This window comes from Vidua chalybeata, chromosome 30 (genome assembly GCF_026979565.1).
Source record: "Vidua chalybeata isolate OUT-0048 chromosome 30, bVidCha1 merged haplotype, whole genome shotgun sequence".
NCBI classification, from domain to species: domain Eukaryota; kingdom Metazoa; phylum Chordata; class Aves; order Passeriformes; family Viduidae; genus Vidua; species Vidua chalybeata.
This window is the reverse complement of record NC_071559.1, coordinates 811,506-837,038: the sequence shown is the minus strand read 5'-3', so window position 1 is coordinate 837,038 and position 25,533 is coordinate 811,506. Positions and strand designations below refer to the sequence as shown.

The 25,533-nt window shown below is 69.4% G+C and overlaps 1 protein-coding gene across 1 annotated transcript; it reads right to left on the bottom strand.

Moving 5' to 3' along the window:
• Positions 1-368: 368 nt before the first annotated feature.
• ITGA5 (integrin subunit alpha 5) lies at positions 369-21,584 on the bottom strand. The gene is made up of 30 exons (XM_053967303.1): positions 21,358-21,584; positions 20,097-20,224; positions 19,273-19,385; positions 18,406-18,532; positions 17,907-17,968; positions 17,271-17,316; positions 16,606-16,731; positions 15,314-15,358; positions 15,192-15,235; positions 14,680-14,736; positions 14,184-14,236; positions 13,301-13,506; positions 12,188-12,379; positions 11,705-11,750; positions 11,423-11,530; positions 10,770-10,825; positions 10,331-10,500; positions 9,651-9,788; positions 9,173-9,240; positions 8,214-8,364; positions 7,735-7,827; positions 7,282-7,361; positions 6,617-6,697; positions 5,718-5,820; positions 5,260-5,412; positions 4,343-4,411; positions 3,869-3,982; positions 3,197-3,298; positions 2,395-2,517; positions 369-2,024 (listed from the first exon to the last, which is right to left on the bottom strand). Exons 1-30 carry the CDS (start codon positions 21,582-21,584, stop codon positions 1,941-1,943), a joined length of 3,165 nt encoding a protein of 1,054 aa, XP_053823278.1. The 3' UTR covers positions 369-1,940.
• Between the last annotated feature and the right edge of the window lie 3,949 nt (positions 21,585-25,533).

Below are 25,533 nucleotides of genomic sequence, written 5' to 3'. Positions count from 1 at the left end.
GTGTCCCGTCCTTGTGTCCCCTGTCCCCATGTCCTTGTTTGTGTCCCTGTGTCCCCATGTCCCTGTGTGACACTGTTCAGTGACAGTGTCTCCATGTCCCTGTGTGTGTCACCGTGTCCCCTATCCCCGTGTCCCCATGTCCCTGTGTGGGTCCCCATGTCCTTCTGTCCCCGTGTCCCCATGTGTGTCCGACATCCCCGTGTGTGTCCCCATGTCCCCCTGTCCCCGAGTGTCCCCATGTCCCTGTGTGTGTCCCGCTGTCCCCATGTCCCTGTGCGTCCCCGTGTGTGTCCCCCTGTCCGTGAGTGTCCCCTGTCCCCGTGTGTGTCCCCCTGTCCCCCCGCTGTCCCCACGTCCCCTCTGGGTCAGACTCATTTATTGGGGGGCCCCGAGGCCGCCCCCCCCAATTAAATACAAACCGAAGCCGCCCCCCCCGCGCCCCCCGCCATAGTGCAAACCCCCCGTGACACCGGGGACACCCCGGGACACCCCGGGGACAGGGGGGGTCGAGGCTGTGCCCCCAAACTCGGGGTCAGTGCAAAGTGAGGTGCCCGCGGCGGGGGCAGGGCAGTGCAGGGCGGTGACACCGGGGGACAGCGGGTGGCAGCGGGTGGCACCAGGAGCAGGTGGCAGCGTCCCCGGGTCGCGCTGGGACAGGGTGACACCGTGACACCGCCACCAGGTGCCAGCGGGGCGCGGCTTTCCCACCCGCGGGTCCTGTCCCGGGGGAGGTGACAGCGCTGGGGACATGTCCTGGTGTCCCACAGGTGTCCTGGTGTCCCAGCGTCCCCTGCAGTGTCCTGGTGTCCCAGGAGTGTCCCTTCAGTGTCCTGCTGGTGTCCCAGTGTCCCCTGCAGTGGCCGTGTCGGTGCCAGCTCGGTGTCACCCCATGTGCCAGCAGTTCCCGGTCCCGTGGTGACAATTCCCAGTCTGGTGGTGACAGTTCCTGGTGGTGACAATTCCTGGTCTGGTGGTGACAATTGCCACTGGTGACAATTCGCATTCCAGTGGTGACAATTCCCAGTCCCGTGGTGACAGTTGCCACCGGTGGTGACAGTTCCCGCTGGTGACACATCCTGGGTTGTTCCCAGTCCGGGGGTTCCCAGTTTGGTGTCCCCAACCCGGTGATGGCAGCTGTGCCATGGGGACACGTCCTGGTGGTTCCCCAGGGCGGTGACAGTTCATGGGACGGTGTCCCCAATGCAGTGACAGTTCTGTGACAGTGTCCCCAGCCCGGTGACAGTTCAATGACAGTGTCCTGAGCCCGGTGACAATTCTGTGACAGCCTAGGGACAGTTCCTGGGACAGTGTCCTTGGCAGGGTGACAGTTCAGTGACAGTGTCCCCAGCCCGGTGACAATTCTGTGACAGCCCGGTGACAGTTCTGTGGCAGTGTCCTCAGCCCGGTGGTGGCCGTGCCAGTGTGGGGGTGGGCGCCGTGGGTGTCCCCAGCCGGGGGCGTGGAGTGGGGGATGTCACCGGTGCAGGTGACACGGGCCATGCAGGTGACATTGGCCGTGCAGGTGACATTGTCCTTGCGGGGGTCCCCAAGCCGTGGGATGCCCCCTGGCCATGGGGTGTCCCCAAGCCCTGGGGTGTCCCCAAACAGTGGGGATGTCCCCAAGTTGTGACGTGTTCCAGGCCATGGAGTGTCCCCAAGCTGTGGAGATGTCCCCAAGCTGTGAAGTGTCCCAGACCATGGGATGTCCTGAAGCCATGGAGTGTCCCCAGCCGTGGGTGTCCCCAGCCGTGGATGTCCCCTGCCGTGGGTGTCCCCCGCTGTGGGTGTCCCTGGCCATGGAGTGTCCCTGGCCATGGGTGTCCCCTGCCGTGGGTGTCCCCACCCGTGGGTGTCCCCTGCGGTGGGTGTCTCCAAGCCCAGGGGTGTCCCCCGCCGGGGGTGTCCCCCGCCGCGGGTGTCCCTGTCCCCGCAGGGTCCCCTCAGGCCTCGGAGGCCGCCTGGGGTTTGAGCTGCGCCTTCTCCATGGCGGTGCCGTAGGGCCCCGAGCGCTTGAAGAACCCCAGCTGGGGGAACAGGGGGGTCAGGGGGACCCCAAAACCCCCACCGTGGAGGCCACACCCCGTGTCCCTGTGCCCTCCCCGAGTGTCCCCAGTGCTCCCTGTGTCCCCACCTCCCTGTGCTCCGAGTGCCCCCCAGTGTCCCCCAGTTGTCCCCCAGTGTCCCCCCAGCCCCCCTAGCTCCTCATCCCCACCTTGCAGAGACCCCCAGACCCCTTTGACCCCCCAAATCCCCCCAGAACCCCCAAATCCCCCCAACCCCACCCTATAGAGACGCCCCAGACCCCCCCAGAACACTTTGACCACCCCCAGCTCCCCCAAATCCCCCCAGAGCCCCCCCAGACCCCCCCAACCCCCCCCAGCCCCCCAGCCCCACCTTGTAGAGGCCGTAGCAGAGGAGGCCGAGCAGGAGCAGCCCCAGCAGCACGGCCAGGACCACCACCCACACCGGGACCCCGCCCCCCGCCTCGGGCCGGGCCCGCGACAGCGCTGTCACCACCTGGGGACAGGGACAGTGCCACCCTGTGTCACCCAGTGTCACCCACTGCCACCCAGTGCCACCACCCACACTGGGACCCTCCCTGCCTGCCTCGGGGCAGGACCGCGACAGCGCTGTCACCTCCTGCCACCCCAGACCTCAGCGTCACCCACGGTGTCACCCCCATGTCACCTCCATGTCCCCAGGGTCCCTCATGTCCCCAGTGTCCCGTGTCCCCCGTGTCCCCCATGTCACCCCCGTGTCCCCCATGTCCCCAGTGTCCCCCATGTCCCCAGTGTCCCCCTGGTGTCCCCGGTGTCACCTGGAGCCGGTGGTGCAGGTGTGGCTTGGGCCGCAGGCAGTACGGGAGCTGTGTCCCCCCATGTCCCCAGTGTCCCCCATGTCCCCAGTGTCCCCCCAGTGTCCCTGGTGTCACCTGGAGCCGGTGGCGCGGGTGTGGTTCGGGCCGCAGGCGGTACGGGAGCTGTGTCCCCCCCGTGTCCCCCATGTCCCCAGTGTCCCCCGTGTCCCCCATGTCACCCCCGTGTCCCCCATGTCCCCCGTGTCCCCGGTGTCACCTGGAGCCGGTGGCGCGGGTGTGGCTCGGGCCACAGGCAGTACAGGAGCTGTGTCCCCCCCATGTCCCCCGTGTCCCCTGTGTCCCCCGTGTCCCCCGTGTCCCCCATGTCCCCGGTGTCACCTGGAGCCGGTGGCGCGGGTGTGGCTCGGGCCGCAGGCGGTACGGCAGCCGCAGCACGCGGAACTCGGCGTCACAGCGCAGGGACAGCGGCCACACCTGCGGCTGGGACACGGGGACACGGGGGGACAGGTGGGGACAGCTGGGGACACCCCCTCGGTGCCACTGGGACACGGGGGGACATCCCAGCAGTGCCACCAGAACACCCAGGGGACACCCGAGGGCCGCTCCTGGGGTGTCCCAGGGGCTCCGGGGGGTTCTGGGGGGTTCCAGGGGCGTCCCAGGATTCGGGCCAGGTTCTGGGGGGTTCTCTGGGACTTTGGGGGGGTCCCAGGATCCTGAGGGGCTCAGGGTGTCCCGTGGGGGGTCCGGGGGGGTTCCGGGGGTGTTTTGGGGTCCCAGGAGGTCCCAGAGGAGTTTGGGGTCCCGGGGGGGTCCCGGGGGTGTTTTGGGGTCCCGGGGTGTGCCAGGGCAGTCTGGGTGTCCCGGGGGTGTTTTGGGGTCCTGGGGGTGTTTTGGGGTCCTTGTGGGGGTCCCGGGGGTGTTTTGGGGTCCCAGGAGGTCCCAGAGGAGTTTGGGGTCCCGGGGGGGTCCCGGGGGTGTTTTGGGGTCCCGGGGGGGTCCCGGGGCAGTTTGGGGGTCCCGGGGGGTGCCGGGGCAGTCTGGGGGTCTCACCTGGCGCAGGGGGGGGGTCCGCAGGCGGAAGCTGAGGCGCAGGGTGACGCGCTGCTGCCGCTCCAGCCCCCCCGAGGGGCAGCTCAGGCGGAAACACTCGGCCTCGGGACAGCCCTGCGGCCACCGCCACCCCCAGGGTCACCACCGGCCACCCCCGGGGTCACCGCGGCCACCACCGGTCACCTCTGGTCACCTCAGTCACCCCCTGGCCCCACTGGTCACTGCGGTCACTGCTGGTCACCATTGGTCACCCCTTGGCCCCACTGGCCACTCCCGGTCACCCTCAGTCACCCCCTGTCCCCACTGGTCACCTCGGTCACCACTGGTCACCTCCTTGTCACCGCTGGGTCACTCCCGGTCACTCCGGTCCCCCCCTGGCCGCCCCCCGGTGTCACCGCAGCGCCCCCGCCTTGGGGACCCTGGCGGGACGGTCACAGGGGCGTGGCAGGGGGACAAGGGGACAGCGCCACTCACCAGGGTGTCCCCGCTGTCCCCGGTGTCCCGGCGCTGCAGGACGTGCAGCCCCGGGCTCTGCTCCTGCTCCTGTGGGGACAGAGGGGACAGCGCTGGGGACAGAGGGGACAGCCCTGGGGACAGCCCTGGCCACCCCCCGGCACCTCCCGATGTCCCCCAGTGCCACCCAATGTCCCCAGTGTCCCCAGCACCCCCAATGTCCCCAGCACCCCCAGTGTCCCCAGTGTCCCAGTGTCCCTAAAGTCCCCAATGTCCCCAGTACCCCCAATGTCCCCAGTATCCCCACTGTCCCCAGTGTCCCCAATGTCCCCAGTATCCCCACCGTCCCCAGTGTCCCCACTGTCCCCAGTATCCCCACTGTCCCCAGTATCCCTACTGTCCCCAGTGTCCCCAGCATCCCCAGTGTCCCCAGTGCCACCCAATGTCCCCAGTACCTCCAATGTCCCCAATGCCCCCCATACCCCATGTCTCCAATGTCCCCAATGTCCCCAATGCCCCCAATGTCCCCAGTGTCCCCAGTACCCCCACTGTCCCCAGTACCCCCAGTGTCCCCAGTGTCCCAGTGTCCCTAAAGTCCCCAATGTCCCCAGTATCCCCAATGTCCCCAGTATCCCCACTGTCCCCAGTGTCCCCAATGTCCCCAGTATCCCCAGTGTCCCCAGCATCCCCAGTGTCCCCAGTGCCACCCAATGTCCCCAGTACCTCCAATGTCCCCAATGCCCCCCATACCCCGTGTCCCCAATGTCCCCAATGTTCCCAATGCCCCCAATGTCCCCAGTACCCCCAGTACCCCCACTGTCCCCAGTACCCCCAGTGTTCCCGGTGTCCCCAATGTCCCCAGTGTCCCCCGTGTCCCCCCCGTGTCCCCAGTGCCCCCAGTACCCCCAATGTCCCCAATGTCCCCAGTGTCCCCGTACCTCCAGCCGCAGGGGGTCGATGGCGTGGCTGGCCGAGCAGTTGGGCAGCCCCGAGTGGCCGGTGACGTAGAGCAGGGGGTGGCCGCGGTGGCCCAGGGGACAGCTGAGCTCCAGCGTGCCCTGGCTGATGGCACTGGGACCCTCGTTCACCACCTGGGGACACGGGGGGGGACACGGGGGGGACACGGGGGGACATGGCGGGGACATGGCGGGGACACAGCGTCAGGACTTGGGGACCCCCAGGGCTCAGGGATGGGGGGACAGCCCCAATTTGGGGACACAGGGACCCCAGGGTTGGGGACATGGGAACCTCCAGGACTGGGGACATCAGGACCCCAGGCTGGGGACACGAAGACCCCAGGGTTGGAGACACCAAGACCCCAGGGTTGGGGACAGGGGACACCAAGACCCCAGGGCTGGGGACAGGTGGCCCCCGGCTGGGGCCGCGGTGTCCCCACCTCGTAGACGTGCTCCACGGGTGGCCCCAGGTCCTGCAGCCGCTGGGGGGGGTCGGGTCCCCACCCCCCCTCGGGGATGATGACAACGTCGGGCCGGGACACCCTGAGGGGACACCGGGGGATCAGCGCCACGCGTGTCCCCTGTGTGTCCCCTGTGTGTCCCCTGTGTGTTCCCTGTGTGTCCCCTGTGTGTCCCCTCCGTGTCCCTCTGTGTCTCTGTGTCCCCTCTGTGTCCCCTGTTTGTCCGTGTGTTGCAGTGTGTCCCCTCCGTGTCCCCTGTGTGTCCCCTCTGTGTCCCCTGTGTCTCCTGGCTGTCCCCTGAGTGTCCCCTCCGTGTCCCCTCTGTGTCCCCTGTGTGTCCCCTGTGTGTCCCTCTGTGTTCCTGTGTGTCCCCTCTGTGTCCCCTGTGTCTCCTGGCTGTCCCCTGTGTGTCCCCTCCGTGTCTCCTCTGTGTCCCCTGTGTGACCCCTGTGTGTCCCCTGTGTGTCCCTCTGTGTTCCTGTGTCCTCTGTCTATCCTCTGGCTGTCCCCTGGCTGTCCCCTGTCTGTCCCCTGGCTGTCCCCATGTCCCCGTGTCCCCTGGCTGTCCCCATGTCCCCGTGTCCCCTGGCTGTCCCCTGTCTGTCCCCTGGCTGTCCCCATGTCCCCGTGTCCCCTGGCTGTCCCATGGCTGTCCCCTGGCTGTCCCCTGTCTGTCCCCATGTCCCCGTGTCCCCGTGTCCCCGTGTCCCCTGGCTGTCCCCTGTCTGTCCCCTGGCTGTCCCCATGTCCCCGTGTCCCTGTGTCCCCTGGCTGTCCCATGGCTGTCCCCTGGCTGTCCCCTGGCTGTCCCCTGGCTGTCCCCATGTCCCCGTGTCCCCGTGTCCCCTGGCTGTCCCCATGTCCCCGTGGTCACTCACCCCAGCACGGACACCCTGGTGGCCGCCCTCACGGCCAGCGCCACGGCCACCACGGCGCTCTGCGAGTTGTTCGCGTTCTTGCTGCGGGGGGAGAGGGGGCGTCACGGCCCGGGCCCCCCCGGGACCCCCCATAACCTTGGGGACACCAACAGAGACCGCCCCCACCTTGGGGACACCAACAGGGACCCCCCATAACCTTGGGGACACCAACAGGGACCCTCACCCATCTTGGGGACGCCCCCAGGGACCCCCCCCATCCTGGGGACACCCCGACCCCAAACTGGGGGGTGGCACAACCCCTGTGACCCCCCCTGACCCTCAAAACGGGGGTGCCAGCCCCTCCTGACCCCCCAAACTGGGGGAACCAGATCCCCCCAGCTCCCCAGACTGGGGGTGCCCCCCGGTGCTCCCCGTGTCCCCAGTGTCCCCAGTATCCCCAGTATTCCCAGTGCCCCCCGTGTCCCCGGTGCCCCCCAGTGTCCCCAGTGCCCCCAGTGCCCCCTGTACCCCCCCATGCCCCCAGTCCCCCCAGTCCCCCCAGCATCCCCAGTGTCCCCAGCATCCCCAGTGTCCCCAATGTCCCCAGTGTCCCCAATGTCCCCAGTGTCCCCTGTGTCCCCTGTGTCCCCCGGTGCCCCCCTAGCCCCCCGGGCCCCGCCCCGCACCTGCGGATCTGCAGCTCGAAGGTGACGCTGTCGCTGTCGTCGCTCAGGTGGGGGAGGGTGAAGCGCAGCCCCCCCCGGATCTGTGGCCATGGGGACACGGGGGGGGGGGCTCAGCCCGGAGTCCCCAAACCCACCAGAACCCCAGAGCCCCCCAGACCCCCCAAAACCCTCACAATCACCCCCTCAAAACCCCCCAGAGCCCCCCAAATCCTCCTGACTCCCCCAAGCCCCCCCATGAAACACCCATGAAACCCCCAAAACCCTCCCCGACCCCCCAAATACCCCCAAATCCTCCCACAGCCCCAAAGACACCCCCAGACTCCCCAAAACCCTCCCAAAGAGCCGCCCACATCCCCCCAAAGACCCGCACACCCCCCTAAACCCCTCCAATCCCCCCCAAACTGCCCCAACCCCCCCAGAATCCCCCCTCGAACCCCCCCAGCCCCCACTCACGCTGGCCCCCGCCTTCATGGGGTTGCCCAGGTCGCACACCAGGGGGCTCGAGCTGTTGCCCCCCCCCAGCTCACAGCTCAGGGCGGAGAAATTCTGTGGGGGGGCGGAGTGAAATGGGAGGGGGGGGTCAGCAGTGGTGACCCCCCCACCAGTGACCCCCCATCCCCATATGTGGGGACACCCCCTGACCCCCCCCCAGGCACTTCTGAACCCCCAAACACCCCCAACTCCCTCCCAAACCCCCTCCCCCCATTACCTGTGACCCCCTCCCCCCGCCCTGGGTGCCCCCCCAGCCCCTCAAACCCCCCAACCCCCCCCTTACCTGCAGCCCCCTCCCACCCCCGGGGTGCCACCCCAGCCCCTCAAACCCCCCAAAGCCCCCCCATTACCTGCAGCCCCCTCCCCACCCTTAGGGTGCCCCCCCAGCCCCCCAAGCCCCCTCCCCACCGCGGTGCCCCCCCCGTGCCGCCCCCCCTCACCCCGTGCGGCCGCAGCACCCCCGAGTAGAGCGCGCCCGGGGGGGGCCGCACCAGCAGCTCGGCCTCGTAGGCCCCCCCCTCGCCCACGTTCCGCGCGTGGAACGTCACGTTCAGGCTGTTCCTGTCCCCCAGGAACACGGCCCGGCGGTCCCTGCGCGGTGACAGTGGGGACACCCATGGGGACACCCCCGGGACACCCCCGGGACACCCGCGGAACCCCCCCAGGAACACGGCCCGGCGGTCCCTGCGCGGTGACAGTGGGGACACCCCCAGGACACCCCCGGGACACCCGCGGAACCCCCCCAGGAACACGGCCCGGCGGTCCCTGCGCGGTGACAGTGGGGACACCCCCAGGACACCCCCGGGACACCTGCGGAACCCCCCCAGGAACACGGCCCGGCGGTCCCTGCGCGGTGACAGTGGGGACACCCCCGGGACACTCCCAGGACACCCCCGGGACACCCCCGGGGACACGGCCCGGCAGTCCCTGGGGGGACAGGGGGGTGACAAAGGGGACACCTCCAGGGCCACCCTGGGCACGGCCACCCCTCCCCGGGCCCCCAGTGTCCCCCAGTGTCCCCTGGTGGTGTCCCCCGTGTCCCCCAATGCCCCCTGGTGTCCCCAGTGCCCCCCCTTACGCAGTGTCCCCAGTGTCCCCTGGTGTGCCCCCAGCCCCCTGGTGTCCCCTGTGTCCCCCCATGTCCCCCTGGCGTCCCCGGTGTCCCCCGTTGTCCCCCGTGTCCCCCAATGCCCCCAATACCCCCAGTGTCCCCCAGTGTCCACAATGTCCCCAGTGTCCCCAGTGTCCCCCAGTGTCCACAATGTCCCCAGTGTCCCCAGTGTCCCCCCGGTGTCCCCAGTGTCCCCAGCGTCCCCCAGTGTCCCCCCGGTGTCCCCAGTGTCCCCCAGTGTCCCCAGTGTCCCCAGTGTCCCCCCGGTGTCCCCGTGTCCCCCCTTACGTGGTGGCCTCGAGCTGCAGGTCGGGGACACAGACATTGTCCTCACCACAGTCCAGCTGGATGTGGGCCTGGGGACACAGGGGACAGCTGAGGGGACAGCTGAGGGGACAGCAGGGACAGCAGGGACACAGGGGACAGCTGAGGGGACAGCAGGGACACAGGGGACATCAGAGGGATGATGGGGACATTGGGGACATTGGAGACATCAGGGTGATGAGGGACACGGGGGACAGGGTGACACAGGGTGACACAAGGGTGACACAGAGGTGACAGGAACGGCACAGATGCGGCACAGGGTGGCACATGGTGACACAGGGTGACACAGGTGGCACAAGGTGACACAGGTGACACAGGTGACACAGAGGTGACACAGGTGACAGAGGTGACACAGAGGTGGCACAGGATGACACTGGGTGACACAGGTGACACACAGGTGACACAGGTGACACACAGGTGACACAGAGGTGGCCCCGCCCACCTTGGCCTCCAGGCGCGTGCGCGTGGCCGGGGCCAGCAGCGGTGACAGCCCCGGCGGGGGAGGGGACACGGCCGGGTCCAGGGCCAGGCTCAGTGACACCGGGATGGGCGACAGCTTGTCCCGGAACTCGGACTCGTTCTGGGGACAGGGGACAGCGTGGGGACACGGCGGGGACACGGCGGGGACACCGCGGGGACAGAGAGGGGACAAAGAGGGGACATTGGGATGGGTGACAGCTTGTCCCGGAACTCGGACTCGTTCTGGGGACAGGGGACAGTGATGGGACAGCGCAGGGACAGCGAGGGGACACCCCGCGGGGGGACACCGGCGGGTCCCAGGGGTGACAGGGAGGTGACACGGGGGACCCAGAGGTGGCACTGGGGCTCCCCAGAGTGACAAGGGAGTGACACGAGGGGTGTCACACCCCGGGGCTGCTTTTGGGGTCCTGGGAGGCGGTTTTGGGGTATTTGGGGCTGGTTTGGGGTCCCGGGGCAGTTTTGGGGTCCCGGGGCGGTTTTGGGGTCCCGGGGCGGTTTTGGGGTCCCGGGGCGGTTTTGGGGCAGTTTCGGGGTCCCGGGGCGGTTTTGGGGCTGGTTTTGGGGTTCCGGGGCAGTTTCGGGGTCCCGGGGCGGTTTTGGGGCGGTGTCGGGGTCCCGGGGCGGTGTCGGGGTCCCCCTTACCCTCAGGAACACGGCCAGCGTGCGGCAGCGCGGGGTCCCCCCGTTGGGGACCTCCAGGGACAGGTTCCGGGTGGGGGAGGGGGGCGCCCCCCCCGCGCCCCCCCCCAGGAACAGCGCGCGCCGCGCCCCCCCCGCCTTGGCCCCGTCCACGCTCAGCTCCAGCGCCAGCCCTGGCGACACGGGGACACCGCGGGGACACCGCGGGGACACGTCAGGGACAGACCCGGTGTCCCCGTGCTGTCCCAACGGCTGCTGTGCCACCCCCTGGCGACACGGGGACACCGCGGGGACACTTCAGGGACATCCCCGGTGTCCCTGTCCTGTCCCCACGGCTGCAGTGCCACCCCCTGGGGACACGGGGACATGCCAGGGACATCCCCGGTGTCCCCGTGTCCCCCCCACTGTCCCCTGTCCCCCCCGCTGTCCCCTGTCCCCTCACCAATGGGTCCGGGCAGGTGACGTCCGGAGGCGTTGAGGCAGAAGGTGACATTGATGCTGGCAGAGGACACAGGGGTGGCACTACGTGTCCCCTCAGTGTCCCCCCGGCCACCCCTGGCTGTCCCCAGCACTGTCCCCCTCGGTGTCCCCCCAGCAGGGACACCCAGGGACCCCGCAGTGTCCCCAACACTCTGTCCCCGTGTCCCCTCCCGGTGTCCCCTCCCAGTGTCCTCATGTCCCTGGGAACAGCTGGTGTCCCCTCCCTGTGTCCCCGCCAGTGTCCCCCATCGCCTCTCCACTGTCCTCCCCGCTGTCCCTGCTCTGTCCCCGCCGTCCCTGCTCTGTCCCTGCTCTGTCCCCGCTGTCCCCACTCTGTCCCTGCTCCGTCCCTGCTCTGTCCCCGCTCTGTCCCCACGCTGTCCCTGCTGTCCCCGCTGTCCCTCCTGTCCCTGCTCTGTCCCCACCGTCCCTGCTCTGTCCCTGCTCTGTCCCTCCTGTCCCCGCTCTGTCCCCGCTGTCCCCGCTCTGTCCCCGTCCCCGCTCTGTCCCCACTGTCCCCACTCTGTCCCCGCTCTGTCCCCACTCTGTCCCCGTCCCCGCTCTGTCCCTGCTGTCCCCGCTCTGTCCCCATGCTGTCCCCGCGGTGTCACCCACCAGGACACGTGGTGGCCGCTGGCCGCCAGGATGCAGCCGCGCTCCTCGGGGTTGAACATGGTGGGGACAATGGCCAGGGTGGCGCTGGCGTGGACAATGGGGCGGCCCCTGGGGGGGACACGGGGTCAGGGACCCCCGGGACCCCGGGGGTGACACCGGTGACAGTGGTAACACAGGTGACGGGTGACACAGGTGACACCGGTGATACAGGTGACACCAGTGACAGGTGACACAGGTGACACAGGTGACAGCAGTGACACAGGTGACACAGGTGACACTCACCTGTAAACCACGGCTGTGTCCGCCCCGAAGGCACCAACCAGGAGGTCTGTGGGGACAGGGGGGTCACCGAGGGGACACGGGGACACCAGGGGGGACAGAGACAGGGATGTGGGGACACTGGGGGACAGGGACAGGGATGTGGGGACACGGGGACACTGGGGGGACACCAGAGGGACATGGGGGGAGTGACAGGGATGACACAGGAGGTGACATGGGTGACAGGGGTGACACGGGAGGTGACACGCATGGTGACATGGCATCCCACGGGTGGTGACACAGCATCCCTCACTGGGGTAGCTGTGGGGGGGAGGTGACAGGGGTGACACGGGAGGTGACACGCGTGGTGACATGGCATCCCACGGGTGTGACACAGCGTCCCTCACTGGGGTAGCTGTGGGGGGGAGGTGACAGGGGTGACACAGGAGGTGACATGGGTGACAGGGGTGACACGGGAGGTGACACGGGTGACACGGCGTCCCTCACCGGGGTAGCCGTTGCCGTCCAGGTCGGTGGCCCCGCGCAGGGCGGCCCCGAAGAAGTCGGGCTGGCCCCGGGGCCCGCCCAGCCCCCGCAGCACCTGCGCGGGCCGGGGGCGCAGCCCCGCGCCCCCCCCCCGGAAGATGAACACGAGCCCGCGGCGACCCTCGGCCCCCAGCGGGGCCCCCACGGCCACGTCTGGACACGGGGGTCAGTGGGGGGAGGGCACGGGGGGGCACCCCCATAACCCCCCGTGCCCCAAATAACCCCCCATAAACCCCCCATAACCCCCCGTGCCCCAAATAACCCTCCATAAGCCCCCCATAACCCCCCCGTGCCCCAATAACCCCCCATAAGCCCCCCATAACCCCCCGTGCCCCCAATAACCCCCCATAAACCCCCCATAACCCCCCCGTGCCCCCAATAACCCCCCATAACCCCCCATAATCCCCCCGTTCCCCCTTTGCGCCCCCCGTGCCCCCCATAAACCCCCCAATAACCCTCCCATAAAGACCCCCAGTAACCCCCCCAATAACACCCCCATAAACCCCCATAAACTCCCCCAAACCCTCCCCGTTTGCCCCCTTTGCCCCCCATACCCCCGGTGCCCCCCGTGCCCCCCGTTCCCGTTCCCAGTATCCCCCGTTCCTGTTCCCGGTGCCTCCCCGGTGCTGTTCCCAGTTCCCCCCGTTCCCATTCCCGTTCCTCGTGCTGTTCCCGTTCCCATTCCTGTTCCCGTTCCCCCCGCCGCCCCCGTCCCCATCCCCGTCTCCGTTCCCGTTCCCATTCCTATTCCCATTCCCCCCATTCCCGTTCCCGTTCCCATTCCTGCTCCCATTCCTGTTCCCGGTTCCCCTCAGTCCCGTTCCCGTTCCCGTTCCTGTTCCCGCTCCCATTCCTGTTCCCGTTCCCGGTTCCCCTCAGTCCCGTTCCCATTCCCATTCCTGTTCCCGTTCCTGGTTCCCCTCAGTCCCGTTCCCGTTCCCGTTCCCATTCCCATTCCCGTTCATGGTTCCCCCCAGTCCCGGTCCTCTTCCCGCTCCCGTTCCCGCTCCTGTTCCCGTTCCCGTTCCCGGTTGCCCCCAGTCCCGTTCCCGTTCCCGTTCCCGGTGCCGGTACCGTTGTATCCGTCGCGGTCCAGGTCTCCGAGCGCGGCGATGGCGCTGCCGAAGCGGCCGAACTCGTGCTGGCCGGTGAGGGCGGCGGGGGCGGCGGGCGCGGCCCCCCCCCGCTGCAGGAACACGTACACGCGGCCCAGCTCCCGCGCCCCCCCCGCGCCGCTGCGCGCCATGAACAGCGGCGCCCCCACCAGCAGGTCCGCCAGCCTGGGGGCACCGGGCACCGGGTCACACCAGGGGCACCGGGCACCGGGACACCGCGTCATACCGGGGGCACCGGGCATTGGGTCACACCGGGGGCACCGGGCACTGGGACACACCAGGGGCACCGGGACACCGGGTCACACTGGGGGCACCAGGACACCGGGCACTGGGTCACACCGGGGGCACCGGGCACCGGGTCACACCGGGGGCACCGGGCACTGGGACACACCAGGGGCACCGGGACACCGGGTCACACAGGGGGCACCAGGCACCGGGACACACCGGGGGCACCGGGACACCGGAACACACCGGGTCAGACTGACCAGGGGGCACCGGACACCGGGGGCACCAGGGGCACCAGGACACTGGGACACCAGGGGCACCGGGCACCAGGTCAGACCCGGGGGGGCACCAGGAAGGGCACCGGGTGAGACTGACCGGGAGCACCGGGACACCGGGTCAGACCGGGGGCACCGGGACAACTGGGGCACCGGGAACGGCACCGGGTGAGACTGGGGGGCACCGGGTCAGACCGACCGGGGGCACCGGGACACCGGGTCAGACTGGGGGGGGGCACTGGGGAGGCACCAGGTGAGACTGGGGGGCACGGGGGGCACCGGTCAGTTTGGGGGTGTCACAGAGTGACTTTGGGGGGGTCCGGGGGTCCCGGGGTCCCTCACCCGTCGTTGTTGACGTCGGTGGCAGCCACGGCGTATCCAAAATACGAGGCCATCTTGGGGGGGGGGACAAAACAGAGTGAGGGGGGGTGACGACCCCCCCCAAATTCCGTGCGCCCCCCCACCCCTCCATGAGGACCCCACACCCAATTTTAGAGCCCCCCTCATTTGAGACACCCCCCCCTTCGTGTTTCCCCCTCCCCCACCTCGGGTCCCCTCTGGGTACCCCCAGACACCCACAGGACCCCCCAGGAGCCCCCAGGACCCTCCAGACCCCTCAGATCCCCCAGACCCCCCCGGGCTCCTCTGGGCTCCCCCCAGATCCCCCCCAAACTCCTGCAGACCCCCCCAGAACCCCCCAACCCCCCCCAGATGCCCCAGACCCCCCAGGACTCCCCAAACCCCCCCGGGACCCCCCAGAACCCTCCCAGGTCCCCCGAAGGACTCCCCAAGACCCCCCCAAACCGCTCCAGACCCCCCCAGGACCCCCGGTCCCCACCTGCTCCCCCGAGAAGTTGTACAGGGACCTCATGTTGGTGCCATTGAGGATGGTGACCTGGGGACAGCAAGGGGACAGCGAGGGGACACTGAGCCAGCGGGGGGGGGGGGGGACACGGGCACTGCCACCCCCCCAGTGCCCCCCACGTGTCCCCTTTGGGCCCCCCGTGTGCCCTCCATGTGCCCTTTGTGTCCCCAATGTCCCCAGTGTACCAGGATGGAGCCATTGTGTCCCCCCCGTGTCCCCAATGTCCCCTGTGTCCTCTTTGTGTCCCCTACCATGTCCCCTCTTTGTCCCCCCGTGTCCCTCCCATGTCCCCTCACGTCCCCCCGTGTCGCCCCACGTCCCCTCTTTGTCCCCTTTGTGCCCCCCCATGTCCCCCCGTGTCCCCCCATGTCCCCTCTTTGTCCCCTTTGTGCCCCCCCATGTCCCCCCGTGTCCCCCCATGTCCCCTCTTTGTCCCCTTTGTGCCCCCCCATGTCCCCCCGTGTTCCCTCATGTCCCCCCCTTACGTAGCCGTAGGTGAGGTTGCCCTTGGGGACACCGGCCACGAAGTCTGTGGGGACAAAGGGACACTCTCAGGTGGCGGCCGGGGGTGGCCGTGTCACCCTCGGTGTCACCCCCTGTCACCCACCTTGCGTGGTGTCACCGCTGAACTCCCCGACTGCCACCGAGTAGCCTGGGGTGGGAGAGAGAGTGTCACCTGTGTGTCACCTGTGTGCCACCTGGTGCCACTGCCCATGTCCCCATATCCCGCATCCCCACATCCCCATGTCCCCCAGGTGTCCCCAGGTGTCCCCATGTCCCCATGTCCCCAGGTGTCCCAGGTCCCCAGGTGTCCCCAGGTGTCCCATGTCCCCATGTCCCCCAGGTGTCCCATGTCCCCATGTCCCCAGGTGTCCCCAGGTGTGCCCAGGTGCCCCAGGTGTCCCATGTCCCCATGTCCCCATGTCCCATGTCACCCATGTAGCTGTTGTCGTGGCTCAGTGCCGCCTGGCACGTCTGCAGCTGTCCCCATGTCCCCCAGGTGTCCTATGTCCCCATGTCCCCAGGTGTCCCCAGGTGTCCCCAGGTGTCCCCAGGTGTCCCATGTCCCCATGTCCCCATGTCCCATGTCACCCATGTAGCTGTCGTTGTGGCTCGGTGCTGCCTGGCGCGTCTGCAGCTGTCCCCATGTCCCCCAGGTGTCCCATGTCCCCAGGTGTCCCCAGGTGTCCCCAGGTGTCCCCAGGTGTCCCCAGGTGTCCCATGTCCCCATGCCCCCCAGGTGTCCCATGTCCCCATGTCCCCATGTCCCCAGGTATCCCCAGGTGTCCCCAGGTGTCCCATGTCCCCAGGTGTCCCCAGGTGTCCCATGTCACCCATGTAGCTGTTGTCGTGGCTCAGTGCCGCCTGGCACGTCTGCAGCTGTCCCCATGTCCCCCAGGTGTCCCATGTCCCCATGTCCCCAGGTGTCCCCAGGTGTCCCCAGGTGTCCCCAGGTGTCCCATGTCCCCATGTCCCCAGGTGTCCCCAGGTGTCCCATGTCCCCATGGCCCCCAGGTGTCCCATGTCCCCATGCCCCCCAGGTGTCCCATGTCCCCATGTCCCCATGTCCCCAGGTATCCCCAGGTGTCCCCAGGTGTCCCATGTCCCCATGCCCCCCAGGTGTCCCATGTCACCCATGTAGCTGTCGTCGTGGCTCAGTGCCGCCTGGCACGTCTGCAGCTGTCCCCATGTCCCCCAGGTGTCCCATGTCCCCATGTCCCCAGGTGTCCCCAGGTGTCCCATGTCACCCATGTAGCTGTCGTCGTGGCTCAGTGCCGCCTGGCACGTCTGCAGCTGTCCCCATGCCCCCCAGGTGTCCCATGTCCCCATGTCCCCCATGGCCCCCAGGTGTCCCAGGTCCCCAGGTGTCCCCAGGTGTCCCCAGGTGTCCCATGTTACCCATGTAGCTGTCGTCGTGGCTCGGTGCCGCCTGGCGTGTCTGCAGCTGTCCCGGCACCTCCTGGATCAGGTACTCGGGGAAGTTCCCGGCCGCGATCTGCTCCTGGGTGGCCGACATCACCTGTCCTGGGGACACGGGGACACAGGGACATGTCATCACCTGTCCTGGGGACACGGGGACACCTCAGTACTGCCCTGGGGACACGGGGACACCTCAGCACCACCCTGGGGACATGGGGACACCTCTGTACTGCCCTGGGGGCACGGGGACACGTCAGCACTGCCCTGGGGACATGGGGACACCTCAGTACCGCCCTGGGGACACACGGGGATATGGGGACACCCCAGCACTGCCATGGGGACACCGGGGACACCTAAGCACCACCTGGGGACACCTCCCCAGGCACCGCGAGACAGGGACAGGGACAGGGACAGGGACAGGGACAGGGGGATGGGGAGGGAGGCAGGGGACAAAAGGGGACAGGCAGGGACAGGGTGGGCAGGGACGGGGCGACACACAGGGGACACACAGGGGACAGTGGGGACAGGCAGGGGACCCTGGGGACACACAGGGGACAGTGGGGACAGGCAGGGGACCCTGGGGACACAGAGGGGACCCTGGGGACACAGCGGGGACACAGGGCCAGGCCAGGCCAGGCTCTCACCTTGCCAGAAGTAGCTGCCAGGCCCCCCCAGGAGCACCCGGCCGGTCTGCAGAGACAGCGGGGACCCCCCTCAGCTGGGGCTGTACCCCAAACCCCCCAGGACCCCCCAGAAACCCAAACCCCCCAAAAACTCCAACCCCAAACCTGCCCGGGACCCCCCAGAAACCCCCAAAAACCCGAACCCCCCAAAAACTCCAACCCCCAAACCTGCCCAGGACCCCCCAGAACCCCCCAAAAACCTGAACCCCCCAAAAACTCCAACCCCCAAACCTGCCCAGGACCCCCCAAAAAGCCCCAAAAACCCGAACCCCCCCAAAACCCCAACCCCCCCGGGACCTCCCAAAAACTCGAATCCCCCAAAAACCCCAAACCCCCCGGGATCCCCCAAAAACCCAAACCCCCCAAAAACCTCAACCCGGAAACCTGCCCGGGACTCCCCAAAAAACCCCCAAAAACCCGAACCCCCCCAAAAAAACCAAACCCCCCGGGACCCCCCAAAAACCCCAACCCCCAAGCTCCCCGGGACCCCCCTGAACCCCCAACCCCCCCCAAAAACCCAAACCCCCAAACCCCCCCAAAACCCCCCAGATCCCCCCTCCCTCCACTCCCCCAGCCCCCCGAGTCCCCCCAGCCCACCTGGGTGAACTCGGCGCTGAAGCCCCCCTGGCAGTAGCCCTGCCCGGCCGCCGAGTTCAGGTCTGGGGGGGCACAGAGGGGGGGTAATGTGGGGGTCCTGGGGTGTTTTGCGGGTGTTTTGGGGGGTCTCAGGAGGTTTTTAGGGGGTCCTGGGCTGTTTCGGGATCCCACCTCAGCAGCAGGGAGGAGCTGGGTATTTCTGGGGCTCCTGGGGTGTATTTGGGGCTAGTTTTGGGGGTCCCGGCGTGTTTTTGGTGGTCCTGTGGTGTATTTGGGGCTGGTTTTGGGGGTCCCAGTGTGTTTTTTGGCATCCCAGGGGTATTTTAGGGTCCCACCTGAGTGGCAGGGAGGAGCTGGGTACTTCTGGGGCTCCTGGGGTGTATTCGGGGCTGTTTTTGGGGGTCCCGGGGTGTTTTTGAGAGTCCTGTGGTGTATTTAGGGCTGTTTTTGGGGGTCCCAGGGTGTGTTTTGGGGTCCCGGGGGGTTTTTGGGGTCCCACCTGAGCGGCAGGGCGCGTACTCCACGAACTTGGAGAAGTTGCCCAGGGACAGGAAGCAGGAGCCCACCGGCTCCCGCGCCCCCCCCTCCTCCTTGGGGGGGCTCCAGCTGTACAGGGGGGCACAAGCCTGGGGACACGGGGGGACACGGGGGGGGGACACGGGGGGACACGGGGGGGACACGGGGGGTACATGGGGGGACACGGGGGGCCACGGGGGGCCACGGGGGGGACACGGGAGGTACATGGGGGGACACGGGGGGGACATGGGGGGGCATGGGCACCTCAGGGTGACCCCCTGGTGTGCCCGGTGTGCCCCGTTCCTCCCAGTGCCCCAATGTCCCCAGTGTCCCCCCAGTGTCCCCAGTGTCCTCTACCAGGATGGAGCTGTTGTGTCCCCCCAGTGTCCCCAATGTCCCCACTGTCCCCAGTGTCCCCAGCGTCCCCCTGCTGTCCCGTAACAGGATGGAGCTGTTGTGTCCCCCCTGTGTCCCCAGTGTCCCCAATGTCCCCACTGTCCCCAGTGTCCCCAGTGTCCCGTACCAGGATGGAGCCATTGTGTCCCCCCATTGTCCCCCCTGTGTCCCCAGTGTCCCCAATATCCCCAGTGTCCCCCCGGTGTCCCCTATGCCCCAATGTCCCCAGTGTCCCCAGTGTCCCCCTGGTGTCCCCGGTGTCCCGTACCAGGATGGAGCCGTTGTGTCCGCCCATTGTCCCCAGTGTCGCCAATGTCCCCAGTGTCCCCACTGTCCCCATTGTCCCCACTGTCCCCAGTGTCCCCCCTGTGTCCCCAATGTCCCCTGTGTCCCCAATGTCCCCAGTGTCCCCACTGTCCCCAGCATCCCCCCTGGTGTCCCCGGTGTCCCGTACCAGGATGGAGCCGTTGTGGGCCCTCACGGTGGCCCCGAACCACTGCAGGGATTTGAACTCCACGGGCTCGGGGCCGTCGCTGCTGTTGCCCCCAAAGTCGTGGGTGCGGGTCCCTGGCGGGGGACATGGACAGGGACAGCGGTCAGGCCACCCCCCTCCCCCCCCTGGGGACCCCCCGGCCCCCCCAACAACCCCGGCCCCAGGGTTGATCATTAACGGGAGCCAAGGCCAGCGGGGGGATGGGGACGGGGACGGGGACAGGGGACGGTGACAGGGGACGGGGACACGGAGCTGCCCTGGGGGGCTCCTGGGTGCCACCAGTGTGGCCCTGTCCCCTGGGGGTGTCCCCATCCCTGTCCCCATATGCCGGGGTAGGGGGGGTCTGTGTCCCCATCCTCCCCTGGCCATGTCCTGCTTCTGTCCCCGTTCCTGGGGAACCTGTCCCCACCCGTGTCCCCATTCCTGGGGGGCTTGTCCCTGTCCCTGTCCCCGTTCCTGGGGAACCTGTCCCCACCCGTGTCCCCATTCCTGGGGGGTTTGTCCCTGTCCCTGTCCCCGTTCCTGGGGATCCTGTCCCCACCCGTGTCCCCATTCCTGGGGGGTTTGTCCCTGTCCCTGTCCCCATTTCTGGACGTCCTGTCCCCATCTGTGTCCCTGTCCCCATACCCTGGGGGTCCTGTCCCCCGCTCCACGTCCTCATCCCACACGTGTCCCCTTCCCCCCCCCGTGTCCCCTTCCACCCCTCGTGTCCCCTTTCCCCCCCCGTGTCCCGCCGTGTCCCCAGGTGTCTCCCCATGCCCCCAGGTGTCCCCATGTCCCCTCACCGATGTGGTCGAAGTCGATGGGGGTGCAGCCGCCCCCGGGGGGCCACGGGCAGTGGAACACGGCCCCCCCCTGGGTGACATTGGGCTGGCTCGTGTTGGCCTTGGGGGCCCCCACCAGGATGCTGACACTGGGGGGGGGGGACAGGGGGGTGACCCCGCGGGGACACGGCGCTTGTCACCCGCGGGGCACCCGGGGGGGCGCGACAGGCCCGGGGCGGTCCCACGGGTGTTCCCTGTGTCTCTCCGGCTCAGCCCCGGTGCTCCGGGACCCCTCCCGGCCCGTGGGGGGGAGCACCAAGCCCGGGGGGGAGTGGGGGACATGGCCGGGGGGGTCCGGGGGGGTCCCGGGCGGCGGGGGACCCTCACCGGGCGCTCCCCGGTTCGCCCCGGGCCCCCCTGTGGGGTCACACGTGGGACTGGGGGGGGGCGGCAAGGCCGTGCGTGGGTCCCCCCCACAGATGTTCGGGTCCCCCCCAGATGTTCGGGCCCCCCGCGCCCCCCCGAGCCCCCCGGGGGCAGCTCCCGGCTCCGGTTACAGGAAACGCTCCGGGCCCGGGGCAGCGGGGGCCCGGGACCCCCGGCGGGGCGGCGCGGGGGGGACACCGGGGGATACCGGAGGACACCGGGGGACCAGGGCTCAGCCCCGCTCGGGACCCCCGGGCCGGACCCTCCCGGTTCCCGTTCCCCGGTCCCGCTTCCTGCTTCCCATTCCCGGTTCCCCGGGCCGGTTCCGATTCCCCGCCTCGGTGCCCCGTGCCCCGTTCCCGCTGCCCTGGCCCAGTCCCCGGGACCGCCCCGTTCCCCGGGTCCTGCTCCCACTCCCCCGTCCCGCTTCCCGCTCCCGGTTCACACTTCCCGTTCCCATTCCCGGTTCTCGCCGCCCCCGCCCGTTCCCGTTCCCGGCGGCCCTTCCCTTTCCCGGTTCCCGCTGTCCCGTTCCCGTTATCCCGCTCCCGGTGCCGTCCCTCCGAGCCCCGCCTCGCTGCGCGGCCGCTCCCCGTCCCACCGGGCCGCTCCCCATCCCCGACGACCGCTCCCGGTGCCCGGTTCCCGTCCCGTTCCCGGTCCCCGTCCCGTTCCCCTCCGTCCCTCCGTCCCTCCGTTCCCGTCCCGCCGCCCTCCCCGCTCCCGGCGGCCGCTCCCGCCCCGGCGCCGCTGCCGCCCCCGCCCCGTCCCGTCCCGGTGCGGTTCCCCGTGGGCGGTCCCGGTTCCCGGCGCGGTCCCCGCTTCCCGGCGCGGTTCCCGGCGCGATTCCCGGTACCTGCGGGGCTCGGGCAGGTAAAAGTCCAACGCGAAGCCGAAGAAGGAGCCGGGGGCCCCGCGGAAGACCGCGGGCCGCGACGCCTCCAGGTTGAAGGCAGCGACCGGCGGGAGCAGCAGCGGGAGCAGCAGCGGGAGCAGCACCGGGAGCGGCACCGGCAGCGGGAGCGGCACCGGCAGCGGGAGCCGGGGCCGGGGGCGGCGCGGCGGGGCCGGGGCCGGGGCCATGGCGGTCGGGGCTGCCCGGGCTCGGCGCTGCTCCCGCTCCCGAGTCCCCTCGGAAAGTGCCCGGGGGGGGCCCGGGGCCGCCCCGCCCCGCCGTGACTCACCGGGGAGGAGCCAGAGCCCCGCCGGGCACCGGCACCGGCACCGGGAGCGGGCGGCGGGGAGCCCGGGGGGAGCGGGGCGCGCCGGGGGCAGCGGGACACCGCGACAACGGGGAGACAGCGGGACGGCAAGGACAGGGACACCCCGGAGACACCGGGACACCCCGGGGACTGCGGGACACCCCGGGGACAGCGGGACATCTCGGGGACACCGGGACACCCCGGGGACAGCGGGACACCCCGGAGACACCGGGACACCCCGGGGACAGCGGGACACCCCGGGGACAGCGGGACATCCGGGGGACACCGGGACACCCCGGGGACAGCGGGACATCCCGGGGACAGCGGGACAGCCCAGGGCCACTGGGGACATCAGGGACAGGGACACCCCGGGGACAGCAGGACACCCCGGGGACAGCGGGACACAGGGACAGGGACACCCCGAGGACACCGGGACACCCCGGGGCGAGCAGGACATCCCGGGGACACCGGGACAGCCCAGGGCTATTGGGGACATCAGGGACAGGGACACTCCGGGGACAGCGGGACATCAGGGAATGGGACACTCGAGGGACACTGTGACACTTCAAGGACACCGGGACAGCCCAGGGCCATTGGAGACATCAGGGATGGGGACACCTGAAGGACACCCAAGGGACATCGGGGACAGCCCAGGGACACCGTGAGGGTGATGGGACAGCAGGGACGTGGACACTCGAGAGGCACTGGGACACCGGGACACCGGGACGTGAGGGACAGGGACATGGGGACACGGGGACACTGGGACACCGGGACGTGAGGGACAGGGACATGGGGACACTACGGGTACTGGGACATTCTGGGGACACTGGGGGCACTGGAACATTTAGGGGACACTGGAACACAGGACACTGTCGGTACTGGGACATTTTGGGGACATCGGAACACGGGACAGGCACAGGGGACATGGAGGGACATGGGTGACACTGCAGGACAGGACACGGGGGCCAGGCCAGGGGGTGGCAGGGCCGGGGACATGGCGGGAGGAAGGGGACACCGCGGGGGACACCGAGGGGGGAAGGGGACACTGCAGGGGGAAGGGGACACTGCAGGGGGAAGGGGACATTGAGGGAGGAAGGGGACACCGAGGGAGGAAGGGGACACCGCGGGGGACACGGGGGGGGCCGGATCCCGGCGTCGCTTCCTGGAAGGGAAGAGCGGAAACGGGGCCGGGGCTGGAGCCGTTCCCACGGAGGGGCGGGACCCCCACGGGGGGACACTGGGGGGGGGGGACAGGACCCCCAGGGGGGGACACGGCGCTGGCACCTCCTTGTGGGGACACGAGGGGACAGTAGGACCCCTCCAGGGGGACACGGGAGGGGCGGGGAGGTGCCCCCCGCACCGCACGCGTGTGCAGCCCCCCCCACCCCCGGTGCTGGTGCAAAGGGGGGGACACGAGGGGACACGAGGGGACACCCCCCGGCCCCGTGCGGGGCGCGTGGCCGCGTGTGCAAGGGGGGGCCGGGGGGGGGCCGGGGGCGCGCAAAGGGGGCGTGCAAGAGGGTGGGGGGCGTGCAAAGGAGGCGTGCAAGGGGATGGGGGCGTGCAAAGGGGGGCCAGGGACGTGCAAGGGGGGCTGGGAGCGAGCAGTGGGGTGGAGGCGTGCAAAAGGTTGGGGGGCGTGCAAAGGGGGCGTGCAATGGGCGGGGGGCGCGCAGGGGGCCGGGGTCGGGGGCCTCGCCCGGCAGCCGCCGCATTCCAGCGCCGCTGATGCAACGGCGGCCGCGCAGCTGGGCCGGGCTGGGGGGCTCGGGGGGCTCCGGGGGGGGCTCGGGGGACCGTGGGGACACCCCCGGGGACACCCCCCGGGGACACCCACAGGGACACCCCAAGGGACACCCCCGGGGACGCCCCCAGGGCAGCAGCGGCGGCGCCCGGGGTGGGGGGCGCGGGTGGTGGCACGGAGGGGGTGGCGGGTGTGTCCCCCCGCGTGTCCCCGCGGCTGTGTGCCCGCTGTGCCCCTGTGGGGACAATGGGGACGTTTCCGTGGCCGGGGGGGAAGTGGCGGGCGGGGGGGGGGGGGGGGGAACAATGCGCTGGCGCCGGGGCCTTTCCTGCCCCGCACCGGGCACGCGCGGGGTGGCACAGGGGGCGCGGGGGGTGACATTGGGATCATGTGTGGTGACACTGAGATTGGGTGTGGTGGCACCAGGATCCCGGGTGGTGACACTGGGATTGTGGGTGCTGACACTGGGATCGCGTGTGGCGGCACCGGGGTCACGGGTGGTGGCACCGGGATCGGTGACCGTGTGCTGTGACACCGTATGGTGACACGGTGACCGTGGGCAGGCGCGTGGCCTGGCACCGTCTCCTGGCTCTGTCCCCCCATTCGTGCTTGTCCCCGTGTCCCCACGTCCCTCACACCCACATCCCTGTGTCCCCATGTCCCCAAACCCCCAAATTCCCCAATTCCTGAATCCCTGAATTCTCAAATTTCTGAATCCTCAAATCCCCAAACTCCCAAATCCCCACACCCCCCTGTCCCCAAATCCCCAAATCCCTGAATCTCCAAATTCCCACATCCCCGTGTCCCCAAATTCCCGAATCCCCGAATCCCCAAACCCCCAAATTCCCCAGTTCCTGAATCCCCAAATCCCCAAGTCCCCAAACCCCCAAGTCCCCAAATTCCCAAATCCCCAAACACCCGTGTCCCACTCCTGCCCCCATTTCCCCTCCTGCTCTGCCCCCCCCCCATTGTGCCCCCACCCCTGGGGGTGTCCCCAGTGCCCCCCTCCCCGCCGTGGGGACCCCCCCGTGCCCGTCCCCGTCCCGGCGCGTGCCTGAGTCACCGGGGGGGGCCCGGGGGGCCCGGGCCTGACTCACGGCCGCCGCCAGTCCCGTATATAGCCCGGCCCGGCGGCGGGGCCACGTCACCCCCCGCGCCCCCCCGACCCCCGCCGGGCCGCGCCCGGGGGGTCTCGGGGCGCCGCGACCCCCCCAGAGCGGGCCGGTGCCTCAGTGTCCCCTCACTGTCCCCTCCTGTCCCCCGGGTGTCCCCCCGGTGTCCCCGGGGCGGGGGGCGCGGGGGGGTCGGGGCTGGCCGGGAGCCCGGGCGGGCGCGGGGGGGGCGCGGGGGGGCCGCGGCACCGGCGCTTCCCAAAAAGGCGCTGGAGGCCGAGGGGGGCGGGAGCGGGGCCAACCCGGGGGGGACACGGGGGGGACACGGGGGGACACAGGGAGTGTGAGTGTGAGTGTGGCCGGACATTCCGGGCATGTGTGGGGACAGGGACACGGGACCCCACGGCACAGGGACCCGCCACACACGTGTGCTGGCTGTCCCCGTGTCACCATAACCCCATGTCCCCGTGTAACCATATCCCTGTGTCCCCATGTCCCCATGTCCCCATATCCCCATAGGCCCATAACCCCAAATACCTTTGTCCATGTGCCCCCATATGCTCATGTCCCCATGTCACCAAATCCCCATGTCCCCATATCCCTGTGTCCCCATGTCCCCGTGTTCCCATATCCCTGTGTCCCCATATCCCTGTGTCCCCATGTCCCCATATCCCCGTGTCCCCATGTCCCCATGTCCCCATGTCCCCAAATCCCCATGTCCCCATGTCCCCATATCCCCATGTCCCCATGTCCCCATATCCCTGTGTCCCCATGTCCCCATATCCCCATGTCCCCATGTCCCCATATCCCTGTGTCCCCATGTCCCTATATCCCCATGTCCCCATGTCTCCATGTCCCCATATCCCTGTGTCCCCATATCCCTGTGTCCCCATGTCCCTATATCCCCATGTCCCCATGTCTCCATGTCCCCATATCCCTGTGTCCCCATGTCCCTATATCCCCATGTCCCCATG

Coding starts and splice junctions, on each gene's coding strand:
- ITGA5 (XM_053967303.1), bottom strand. CDS start 21,584: ATGGCCCCGGCCCCGGCCCCGCCGCGCCGCCCCCGGCCCCGGCTCCCG. Junction 10,826..11,422: donor AGCGGCCACCACGTGTCCTG/GTGGGTGACACC, acceptor GTCCTCTGCCAG/CATCAATGTCACCTTCTGCC. Junction 7,362..7,734: donor CCATGAAGGCGGGGGCCAGC/GTGAGTGGGGGC, acceptor CCATGGCCACAG/ATCCGGGGGGGGCTGCGCTT.